Genomic DNA, 12968 nt, shown 5'->3' with positions numbered 1-12968 from the left:
GGGACAATATAAAGATTAATAGACAGATGGCAACATAAGCTTTCATGGATGCCAGTTTACTTTATTAGACTCACAATGTATTAGAAGGCAGTAACTGAAGCTCACATTCAATATCATCACTTTATATTAGCTCTGGAAAGAAACTGTAGCCATCCAGATATTATTATTGCACTGCAACTCTCATAATCCCCTATTACTGGTTATGCTGGCTAATGGGCTGTTGGATGTTGAATGAGGGGGGGAACCTGGAGGACCACTGTTGCCCACTTTTAGACAAGATATTTTGAGTGTGCCTAAAAGATCTAGCAAAGGAATATACCAAATCTAGTTTCTAGGAAAGCATACCGAATGTTGACATGCATATTGAGTCCAAAGCCAGATTTTGGGCTGTGAGCAACTCTTGGTTTGCCAATGGTTTCTGCACTGCAACTCCCAGCAGCCTTAACCAGCACTGCCAATAAACAGTACAGGATTATGAGAACAACGGTCCAGTGAGTTTCCCAATATTGCTCTTGACATTAAAAACAGTGGTTCGGGTTCAGAGAGTGCAGAAGTTCACTGTTAGGAAAAAGAACTGTAGAGTTGGGTGTGATGTCTGACATATGTATGTATGGCAAGAATCAGAAACAGGTTTGCCAGGATATAGTTCAGGCTATAACCGTCTAGTGAAAGGAACACTGAGCAAATGGAAAAGTAAATGGTGGTCTATTTGTGAACTCAAATGATGATCCTGTTATTGCACTTGGTATCGGACTGGGGCTGTGTGTGCATTGCTCAACAGAGAGGCTTCACATGAGATTCCCTATCAGCTCCTCATATACATGGCTGCACAGGCATTTCCTCTCCCCATCTGCTAGTGTTCTTCTCTGATGCTATAAAATTGAAAGCAATTTTGCAAGAGAACTTCTCTCCTAGTTGCCTAGAAGTTACTCACATTAGCACCGCATTGCTCTGAAGCCTCTGACGCAGCCACACAAATTCTCGAAAGCGCCGTCGGACACAAGACATTTTTCTCGTAAAACACATGCTGTTTGTCTGGGTGGGGAGAGACAAAGAGGATGTACTTGCATTGAGGATTAACACACTATGAAGGGGCACTACCAATACCATGATGGCCGGCAAGGTCCCTTTTTGGGGAGGCAGCCTCTGTGCCATCTAGCAAGTTACTCCTCAAATGAGGTTTTCTCATAGCCTCCTACAAAATCTTAGAGAGCAGGAGCAGGACATTGGGGAGACTTAAGAATACTTTTGCAAAGTCCTAATAAGCCTACTTGACCCCAAACACAGTTTCTGTGCTAATTCTTGTAAAGAATTATCCAAAATTAAATTCAGCTCGGCATGAGTGAGAAAAATGGCAAGAATATAAATCGAATCACAGCAAGATCTTCACAAATTATTCTCAGGTTAAAATAACTTTAAACCAGAACATAAAACTGGCTTGCCTTCCCACTTCTTTCAGTGTGTGTAACTGAAAGATCCATTCCTTGATCCAAGCCAGTATTTCAGAATGCCCAGTGTTAACCAAAGTTTAATCCATCTCAGGATTTACAGCAGACTGGGAGGACAGTAAATTATGTATATGCTGTATCTACCCTACATTCTGATTTGTATTCCTAAGGGACCCAGACTCATGATCTATTTAAACAAACCCACTCTAGTTAATAAATTCCACCTTCGATCTGAAGGTTAGACTGCAACTTTCACGATCTCTAACCAGTGAGCTCAGTTACCTTCTTGGCTGCAGACAGTCATATTTACAAAATGATCATAGCATTAAGAAAGAAGTGCCACCAAAAAAGACGGAAGCATATTTGTAGCATACTGTAGCATATTTACTCACATGAATGAAGATCTCATAATCTATATATGAATGCCAGAAGTCTTCCTTTTGTAGCCGTGGGTCTCGAACCAAGACCGTAATAAATTCCTGCAAGAGCATAATAAAGCAGTTGAATGAGATGTTTGCAGATTACTTACGGTATGTTACTGCTAGCAAAAGTTGTCTGTATTAAAAAGAATTCTGAAGAAGCGGGTAATATAAAATAAAACCAAAACGAAAAGAAGTGATTCATCTTGTCTACAGCACATGTCCAGGAAAACTCCCATCTCTATATATGGGGAATTCTTAAATTCGACAATGCTTTGCATTTGCAACCAGGAAATATATGCTATAAGGAAGGGTTTATTATCAATCAGCCTCATGCAGCCAACAACTACTGCTATGTGAATGACTAATCTCCTTTTTCAAAAAGCTCTCTCACGCTTGCTTACCAAAAACCTGAGAACAACAACTTTTACAGGAAACAAGTGCTGTTGCTGATATTGCTAATCAGCACTTCCAGATATTGCTAAAATGAACACACATTTGCTTAAATACAGAAAAGGCAATTTTTAAAAATAAATGTAGCTTCATAAATAGCCAGAACATGAAATACAGGTGCTGGAAGGCCAGTCTGAGCCCCCACTATGCTACATGTGTAGACTGTAACATGAATTATACCAGAATCCAGCTGTCTTAGGGATTTGAGGAGCTGAGAATCCAAAAAAGGATCTCTTCCAAGCTCTTATCAGGCTCAACACGAGGGATGGATCCCATGAGTCTCATGGCGCAGGAGTTAAACTGCTGTATTGCAGCTAAAACTGTGCTCACGACCTGGGGCTTAATCCCAGGTACCTGGCTCAAGGTTGACTCAGCCTTTTATCCTTCCGAGGTCGGGAAAATGAGTACCCAGCTCGCTGAGGGGGCAATGTGTAGCCTGCCTAATTAACTTGTAAACCACCCAGGTAGTGCTTGCAGCATTATGGGACGATATATAAGCAGCACGCTTTTATTTGTTATGAGTGGGGTTGATGTCCTTAAGCACCTACTCATGTATGTCCTGGTACCTATTAACATAAACACTAAGGCTTGCTCTTGAAATCTTATGGCACAGTCTGTATAACCTGTTCAGTGGTGCCCCGCATAACGGGCGGCCCATTTAATGACGAATCTGCATAGCGATTTTTTTGCAATCGTTTTTGCGATCGCATTGCGATGTTTTAAATGGTAAAACATCGCTTTGCGATGATCGGTAAGCTGTTTCGCTTACTGATTTCCGCATAGCGATGTTTTTAGAACAGCTGATCGGCGGTTCCAAAATGGCCACCGGGTAAAAAAGAATGGCCACCTGCAGTGTTTTCGCACCCATTCCTCGCTTACCGGGCAGCGAAAATGGCAGCCATATGGAGGACTTTCGCATAACGGTGAGTTTTTTGCCCATAGGAACACATTAAATGTGTTTTAATGCATTCCTATGGGCTTTTTTGTTCCGCATAGCGACAAATCCACATAGCAACAATTTTTCCGGAACGGATTATCGTCGCTATGCGGGGCACCACTGTAATTCTTTTTGTCCAGAGTTCCTCTGACAAGAAGGTTGCCAGTGCCACCACAAATACAAAAACACCAATCAAGTTCAGATGTAATAAGAAACCATGGTCTTCTATTCCACAAAGGGACTACTTGAACCTCAGGTCTGTGCAGCTGCCACCTCCTTCATGCACCAGTAGCAAAGAAGAATGAAAGCATTAATTTACACCTTGGGATATCCAACTCAAGCATGCAGGAGCTCAGGTTTCAGATCCCAGCTTTTCCGCCACATTCACAGCTCTTTTTAAAGCCCTGCAGTAACTCATAATTCATCAGGGTAAGAGATCTCGGGGAACTGGGACAAGTTTAAACTGGAAATAGATGAAGTAACAAAACAAGACAGATGCCAGACGTCTGCCCACTCCTGTTGCACACGGATTTCAGAAATTTTGAATATTTGAAATAAGAGTATTAATTTGAGACCAGTAAGTTAGAGGAAGTTCATCTTATATACCAATTCTTTTATATCTCTGAAACATGAATGTTATTTATTTAACCAAGTAACAATTGAGGTGGAGTCCATTTCACTCCTCAGATTCATGCATTAGGCCCACTAGATGATTACACATTTTACTCTGCCTTGTGGGACTCCCAGCTCAGTACAAATCTCCTGTTCTATGGCTGCATACAACTTCATCCTGAATACAATGATTTCTAGACTTGGAGAATGAACCAACGGAACCGGGTGCAGAACACAGAGCTCTCCAGATGCTGTAAGCCAGTGCTCCCCAAACTTGGGCCTCCAGATGTTCTTAGACTTCAACACCCAGAAATCCTGGCCAGCAGAGGTGGTGGTGAAGGCTTCTGGAAGTTGTAGTCCAAGAACATCTGGAGGCCCAAGGTTGGGGACCACTGCTGTAAGCTGCTACTCCTATCAGCCCCCACTGGTACCAGCAAGATTGAAGGATGATGGGAATTGAGATCCAACAGCATCTGGAGGACCACACAGGCCTTCTATGGAGGAAAAGACTTGATTCCCCTCTCTTAAAGTGATATATAGGGAAACAACAGGAAAACAGCAGCAGCAGTTATTTCTGGTTCTTCTTTGAAACCAGATTGGGATGAGGGAGCACTACAGCACGGTGGTAGATAATCTCCACAAAGCCAGTAAGGCCATCCTGAAGGTCCTATGGCAGAAGACAACCAATCCAGAAACATCTTGACTGGAAAGAAGGGAAGGCATGCAACCTCTGATGCTATCCAATCTTGAAACTTTAGATTTCCATCTTCAGGTTTGTCACCAGCTCTCTATGCTATAGTTTGAAAATTTCTGACTAAGAGAGTTCCTTTTAGTACATGGAAACATTATCTCAATTCTCAAATCAGTGTTTTAGTTTATCTTTTTGGGTATAGCTTTGAAATCTATTCTCCTGAGGTAATGATTTACCTGTAGGTTGCTTTAATGTTGAGAACAAAGGAACATCACAGCTAGAATGAAGAAGACCACAGTTTCGGCATAGAAGCAAAGCTTTATCTTATCATTTCAGGGTGCAACAACACTGTTGAATTAATTTAGTTCAGGTTTTTAAGAAATCAATATAAACATCACATGATTTTGTGTCAGTGTGGCTTTCTCCAACTACTGGGAACTCCACAGAGTTGACAGGGAGAGTCAGTCCCATATTCTGGCTAGGGAGTAATTTCCAAAAGTGGTATCAACCCAAGGAGGAGAGCAGAGCAAGTTCCCAGGAAGACATGGGAAGTTCCCAGGAAGACATTTCCCCCGTCCATGGCAGAGGAAACAGCTTCAGGGTTTCCTTCGACAATGCATCAGAGGAGGCTGGGGGAGCAAGAATTGTAAGTTTTAGCACAGCTAAAGGAAAGAAAGCAGCAGCAGCAGCTGCTGCCTGTCCTCAGCCTTCTAATATTTTTAATATTTAATTTTATGCATGTATATATAAGTCCTGAACTGACACAGTACTAAAATAGAAACAGATTTTTTTTCAATTAAGAATTTTGACTACACAGTATTCTGCAGTCTAAAACCCATTGTACTTGGTTGGCATCTGCTTCATCAAACCCCACAGACCCGCACGGACACTATTTACTCCAACACAAGCAATCACACATGCCAAAATGACTTTAAAAACGCAAGCAGAATCAATTCAAAATAAAAACCCTGTCATAGGTATTTTAAGAACCCCACTTTTCAGCAAAAAAAGAGAGGTGTGTTTAGCTGTACATAGTGTAGTTGGATGTTTTAAAATCATTTCCAAGCTTGGTGAACCAGATGTAAAAACAGGAATATTACAATGTGTAGTTGAGACCTCAATCCCACCAGTGTTCATTTGCATAGCATGGTTTCCGTTAGCTAAAGAGGAAGCCCAGCTGAGGTGAGGAAAGTTAGGCTTAAAGTTGCTGAGAGGTTAACATAATTTATGAATGAAATCATAAAGCAGTCAGACTTCTTTAAAGCATTTCTCTGTTTCCTTCCACTCCACTCCACAATTAAGCTCTGTAAAAAAATCTCAAAATGTAAAAAAAAAAACAATTTAATCCTTCAAAAACACAAGTTGAATTTTTACCTTAAATCTTATCAAGAATATTCCCTCATAATTCAACTTGCAAGCTAAATTGCATTTTGATCAAGTTACAGAGAAACACTGTGTTCAAGAATGTCCACCACATTCATTTCCAGTGAATTTCCATGGCCAGTCTGTCACCAGCGGTGAAGGACAGAGCATCAGAACCAGGGTGGGGGGCAAGAATGCCTTTTCTTCCAGTAGAGCCAGTTTCTGCCTGCATCAGGCAAACCTCTTCTTCTGGACATTCCGCCTCCTTCTGATTGGAGTTCAAAAACCCAAACAACTGGTGGTACTTTCAGGGCAGTACTTTGAGGCAATAGGCTATGTGACAAGTGTGACATGTTTTGGCGTGAAAAGAGGTAGGCCTCAGATAGATCCAATATTTTTTTTCTGCAGGACAGATTGAGAGAGAGCCAGGTTAGAGAGAACCCAGCCTTACTGAGATTTAGAACTTGTCAGTTTAGGAAGGTACCGTATTTTTCGCACCATAAGACGCACTTTCCCCCCACAAAACAAGGGGGTGGAAAGTCTGTGCGTCTTATGGAGCAAAGAAAACAGATTATATTTTCCTGTTTTCTTCTCCTAAAAAATTGGTGCGTCTTATGGAAAGGTGTGTCTTATGGAGCGAAAAATACGGTATTCCTTAAGTGCTGAAAATGGCCTGTTTGTCATTGCAGGATCTTCTCATACCTCCCATTATTTGTTAATTTACTTCCTTCTTTACTTATCAGGAGGTATGCTCAGACATCATTTGCAAGTGTGATTTTTCAATCACGAATGTACATCTCAGAAACATCTTTGGAACATGAGTGAATTTCAGCTTCTAATGATGGGCTAGCTATAAGATCCTGTTTGATCCCAAGAACAAAAGGTGGCATATTCAGTCAAAGCCTGTCTTTAATTTTACACATGATTTACTCCACATATATGCAGGCATAGGGTAGAGCAGGGGTCCCCAACCCCCAGCCCAGGCCTTGGCAGGACTGGGCTGCAGAGACAGATCTCTGCCCCCCCCGCATGCATGGAAACCCCCATGTATGCACCCCCCACGTATGCACCCCCCCACATGCATGGACGCACAACCACAAAAATGCATGGCTGCCCCCCAACTTGCCTTCACACTAAACTGGTCTGCAGTGTCAAAAAGGTTGGGGACCACTGCTGTAGAGGAAGTTATGCATACTTGCACCATCCACATGGGGCATATTGGATGTCATCTTACTAGCTTCTTGCCTTGTTACTTTGAACACTGAAGACAGTCTCTACCCACGTTTGTTTGAATACAAGTAAGTTGTTTCTGCACAACTGAAAGACTCCCTGACCGTGCTAGAGAGTTCAGCCAGCATTGATTGAAAATATCTATAGACTTCCCTGCTCAAAACTCCCTTATAACAGTGGTGAACTGGAAAAGGACAAACTGAATCTTCATCCAGACTATAGGAGGTGCTCATGGCTAGATTCCAAGCTGCCATGGCCACCATTATCCCACCCAGTACAGACAAGCAGATCCAGAGTGTGTATCACAGCATGAGTGGGACTAGATAATGATTTGGGATAGCCATGTGATTGCCATGGAGGCCATGAAATTGTAAACTACTCCCCGTTGAGGGCTTAAACATAGGCATTGAAAGTCTCTCCATCAGTCTTCCTTAAGACAACTGGAGTGAGTTTTGGAAGTGAGAATGTTGGGTAAGAAGTAAAGGAGCAGACTAAGAATTCACATTCTGTGCCCAGCCACATTCAGATATATATCCTTGAACTTGGCAGATAGAGCACCTGGTCAAATGGATGAAATTAGGATAGACGATTGCAATCTGCCTTACTGCTCCTCCGGTCTCACGAGCTGCTGCATAAAGGAAAGGGGACAGGGAACAAAGCTAATTCATTTAGATTCATTTTCCCTTCACTAGCCACATCCAGCCAGATGTCTTATAATACAGCTATCATGGATCACATTATGGGTGGTTGTTGTTTAACCATTCACTGACCTGACATTCACAATTCAGGGAGATTGTCACCAAAATCATCAAAGATTTATCCTAACACCAACAGCACAGACCTACCTTTTCAGAGAGGCATTTAATAATTGAGTTCCCTACGCTGGTTTTTAGCTTAATACATTTGTTTCTAAAGTTTTAAATGCTCTCAATCATTTAATGTGTTTTAAATTATTATAATGGCTTAATTCCTTTTAAGCAGAGACATCACCTTGCCGACAAAGGTCCGCATAGTCAAAGCTATGGTTTTTCCAGTAGTGATGTATGGAAGTGAGAGTTGGACCATAAAGAAGGCTGACTGCAGAAGAATTGATGCTTTTGAATTGTGGTGCTGGAGGAGACTCGAGAGTCCCCTGGACTGCAAAGAAAGCAAACCTATCCATTTTGAAAGAAATCAACCCCGAGTGCTCACTGGAAGGACAGATCCTGAAGCTGAGGCTCCAATACTTTGGCCATCTCATGAGAGAGAGAGAGAGAGAGAGAGAGAGAGAGAGAGAGAGAGAGAGAGAACGAAAGAAAGAACGAAAGAAAGAACGAAAGAAAGAACGAAAGAAAGAAAGAAAGAAAGAAAGAAAGAAAGAAAGAAAGAAAGAAAGAAAGAAAGAAAGAAAGAAAGAAAGAAAGAAAGAAAGAAAGAAAGAAAGAAAGAGGTCAGGGAAAGTTTGGAGCCAAGTTTCATCACAAAGGAAATTTTCTGCTTGGAATTTCCTCATTTCACTTTTTAAAAATAATCCTTGCTGGATTACAGTATCTTCTTTGTAGCTACCCTGATTTGGTTTCAAATAGACTGGGCAGCTTTTGGTTTCAGTTTTTTACTCCTAGTTCTGCTTTTCCTTTGTCCTCCTGTGATTGCTGCCACACCCCTGCACTTAAGTGTTTAAACATGCCTCGGAGCAGTCATTATGGTCTACTTTTGTTGCAAACACAAATCTATAGCTCCTCCCATGTGTTTACTCAGAAACAAGCCCAACTGTTGGCTGTTGTGGGCTTTTCAGGTTCTGTGTTCAGAGGGACTTAAACAACAGCCTAAGCAAAGACCAGAGACATTAATTTTTTTTTTAAGATTACAACCTCTGTAATGCCCTAGCTGAGTGGATTCTGGAGGCTGTAGTCCAACCAAATAACAGCTACCTTCTGAGCCTAAGGCTGCAATTTTAGACCCAGGGAGAAAGCCTACCTGAGCTCAATACAACTTATGTTTAAATATATAAGCATGCAAATAATAATGTGGGGACTGTTAAAATGTGCCCTTGCAAGCCTGTTTCTTTGTTATTCCACATTTTTCACAATTCCACTTCCACTGCCATGGCCGCAAGTGTTGAAAGATTTGTGGAGGGACCGTCTCTTTCCCCTCCTGCTGCCTCCTGCTTCTCTGATGTTAAAAATCAGTACACAACATGTTTCCATTATTGCTACAACAATTTTGGTAACACTGAAAACTCTGCAAAGACTGGCAGGTTGACATGTAGGCATGAAGAAGGTGAATAACTTCAGAAGCAACACTACTCAAGACTGAGAACCCATGTTCACTGCTTTCTTTTTGCTCAGAAGATCTCTAGCTGGGAACATAACATGTGTAGTAATAGTAATAATAAACATTAATACACCATAGAATTAGAGTGTGACAAAGTGCTTTGGGTTGGATGCAGACTTATTTAAGTCATATTTAAGGCTGACGCTGTTGATGTAAATGAGATTCAAGTCAATCTTAACTAACCGCCCATTGATTTTAGTCCACAAACAGCCCAACTACAGCAGACCTACTAGATCAACTGTTGAATGGATACATATATACATCAACCCAGCAAGTCTAAATCTAGTTGAAACTACCAGCTAGACTGAGGCCAATGGGTTTACTAAAGACCCAGCTTGCTAGATTTCCTTCATTTCTTTCTCTTTTTGAAATAAAAACAAAAATAATACCAGGAATAATAGTTTTGCAGTGATTAAGCATTCTAAAAGCCATAAGAACAAAGAAAACAGCAGGTAATAAACAAACTGATGTTCATGAGCCACAAACAACTCTTCATAATTTTAAGAATGCAATTGCTAAGAGAAAAGAAGAACAAACCACCTCCATCTCTAGAACCTGAAGCAAGGTACTAATGGAAAGAGTACTGGTAAATTTATGTTCAAATTTCTGTTTGGCAAAGAATCATCTGGGCAACCTTTATGTCTCCTCCGGGCAACCTTTATCTCTCCTCCTTGGGCAGAAGAACAAGGGCTTGATTAGGGCAACCAGATATTTTTTTAGCCCAGGCAAGGGCTGAACTGAAGAGTTTTGGCTTCCAACACACACAGGGCATTTCATATATCCTGATTTTTCTAGAGCACTCAAATCCCTTCTATAAACATCAGGATCTCTGAGATATGGTGGAGTTCTACCATTACAAGAAGACACATAAAAAAAAAGAATCATCATACCAAATTTGCTGCCAGTCAAGGCAGACAATGTGATTCAAATTTATTTGTGGAGTTAAACAAAGTTATTTCCTTTTTCCTCTTTTGGGGGGAAAATGCTTTATTTGCCTAGACAAATTCTAAATCAAGCCAGCAACATTTCTCCATCTCTACCTGGCACAGAAAGTGGATGTAAAACTACAGCCTGAGGAGTGTCAATGTGTGTAGCAAGCAGCTCAAGGACTGCAGAATAGGAAGAACAGCTGCCTGATAGCCCTCGGGTCATTGAAGTTAGAAGGAGAACTGACAGCACAAAGGGTTGATATTGTTAATCATACAAAGGTCAGAATGTGCAATTTATGAATTTTGCAGGCTTCTTCCCAAAAAAAATTGCACATGGTGATCTTCCCATTACTGATTCCATGACAGTCACTTCCCACAAACTCAGTAATAATAAGAGAATCTCTGAAGCAAAAGACTCCCTTGTCTTAAAAGGTAGGACTAAATTTAACTGAAACATTGACTAATTATTTCAGCATTCTGTATTCTTTATACAACACACACACACCTCTTCTCCAGAGGAAGGCTTTGGGATAACACAAGTCTAGCACACGTCTGTAGCATTTGGGCTGAGGTTAATACATGTACTACCCATTTTTAAAAGATGTACCTGATCAACAGCCATACCTACTTTTAATGTGTTCCAGAAATGACAGATCAAAACAAGCACGATTTGCACATCCCTAATGTCAGCACACCACAAGCTGCGAAGCTTCAAGGTGTCTTTCTACAGAATCACATTATTTGCCATTTGTAGCATGTGATTTTGGTTCTGACTCATTGAACATAAGTGTTGATTTGGTTCGGGCTCATTAAAAGACAGCTCTGTGCACATTTTATTGGTAAATTTGATGTTTGCATGAATGAGCCACAAATTCTTTTTAATGCCACCATGACTTGCTTTCAATGTCTTTTTAATAGGGAGATCCATCAGCTCTAACCTAACTGTGGATGTACGTTTTAACTGCTGTAGGCCATTAAAATGCACACCCAAATGGCAAACCTTTAACTACGGAAAGCTGCATTCTCTCCCTGTGGTTTTAGTTATGTAATAAATTCATTTTAAACAAGGAAACATATTATCTAGATTTCCTCTTAATTAAAATTCACGTAAGAGCAATGCTGGGGAAGGGGAGGGGGATAGTTCAACAGCACTGCACCCAGTCAGGCTTTGGCATCTCCCAGTAACATGTTATCAGACAACTGGGTTGGGGAAGTCTTCTACCTAAGATGCCAGAAAGCCCCTGCCAATCAGAGTGAAGCATATGGGGCTAGATGGCTGACTAGGCTGACACAGGAAAAGAGGCAAAGCTGTGTGTATCCAATGATTCTGCAAAGGCACAGAATGTATTTTGGGGGTAAACATTATCTTCCCCCAAAATCTCACTTTCACTTTCAAAAAAAGAGCCCCATGGAGCACTCAAACACTCAGTCTAGCACTCCAGTCATGCAAGTGACTGGTTGTGTTAGCACAGGGATAAAAATGTACTGTATGTCCCACTGAAATTGATCCAGTTGGGACAAACAATGCCTGAATTTATATACACATCCAGACATGCGCTTCTGACGTTGTAGTCATTAAAAGTGTATTTGTTTGATGGAAATGTGTATGAAATTTGATAGTAAATATCATAAGGTCACTGTAACTATGTTTTTCTTGTAGAAACAAATATGGTTACAATTGCCTTGTGATTCTTCTAGCAGAAAAATACCTGTATAAAAGGCTATTGTTTAGTACTATTACTTAGCAGTCATGTGGCATGTTTTAGTTGTCCAAAAACTCCTCACATAATTATGACAGTTCTGTGAGACTGGGTTATACCCTGCTCATTCTGCAGTCTGGAAAACTAGAAACTGAGTTGGTAGCTTGCAGTATTGGCTTGAATCCAAGTGTTAGTCCCAAGCAGGATAGACACCCTGAACCACTGGGAACCTGGTAAGTCAGTATCTCAATCAAGGGAACATGCATTGACTTACCAAGTATCCACTGATTCAAAGACCTATTCTATTTGGAAGAACAATCTGATTGAAGCCATGGTGTACATAAGCTGGTTTTGTGTTTACTTCCTATTTATTAGTACATGCAAAATGTGTGTGCACATGCACACACACTCAGAGAGAGAGAGAGCAATCTCCCTAGGAAAGAGGTTAGATTAGATTCTTGGTGTCAAACCTACGATTAAGGATGGTTAGACATCTGAATCCAAGGACAGCAAGCTGAATATTTCTGTGTACAGACTTGCTGGGTTTTCCTTACAAACAATTGGGTACCCACAGGTCCTGGGCAGGGCCCATCAGAGACAAATGGGTATTCAGATATGGTCACATCCAACATTTCATGGTCAGAGGTACACAGAAGTAAGGCTAGCATCATTATTCAGCACCCACAGGTAGCAGCTAGCCCAGGGTGCCAGCAAGACCACTACTGGTGCTTGTTCAGGGTACCCATTTAAATCACCTTGGCATGCCAAGCAAGGTTGCCACCATCTTAATTTCCAAAAAACCCTGCTGCAAGAAGTATTGCGTGGGAAATCCAAATTGCAGGGAAATCCATCTCCCAGGCCTGCCCTTGTTTGT

At 41.2% G+C, this 12968-nt stretch overlaps 1 protein-coding gene across 3 annotated transcripts in view; it reads right to left on the bottom strand.

Moving 5' to 3' along the window:
• SNX10 (sorting nexin 10) overlaps positions 1-12968 on the bottom strand; it is a 52314-nt gene that overhangs the window by 16564 nt on the left and 22782 nt on the right. For 2 of the 3 annotated variants that reach the window (XM_073003307.2, XM_073003309.2), the window contains 2 exons: positions 1841-1927; positions 935-1035 (listed from right to left, as the gene is read on the bottom strand). In XM_073003307.2, coding sequence (XP_072859408.1) covers positions 935-1035; positions 1841-1927 — 188 coding nt within the window. Of the gene's footprint in view, positions 1-934; positions 1036-1840; positions 1928-7710; positions 7781-12968 lie in introns of those variants that run through there. The other variant, XM_078377224.1, reaches the window with a different exon arrangement.

Source organism: Pogona vitticeps, chromosome 6 (genome assembly GCF_051106095.1).
Source record: "Pogona vitticeps strain Pit_001003342236 chromosome 6, PviZW2.1, whole genome shotgun sequence".
Classification (NCBI taxonomy): Eukaryota; Metazoa; Chordata; class Lepidosauria; order Squamata; family Agamidae; genus Pogona; species Pogona vitticeps.
The sequence above is the reverse complement of the archived record's forward strand: the minus strand, read 5'-3'. Positions and strand labels throughout refer to the sequence as shown.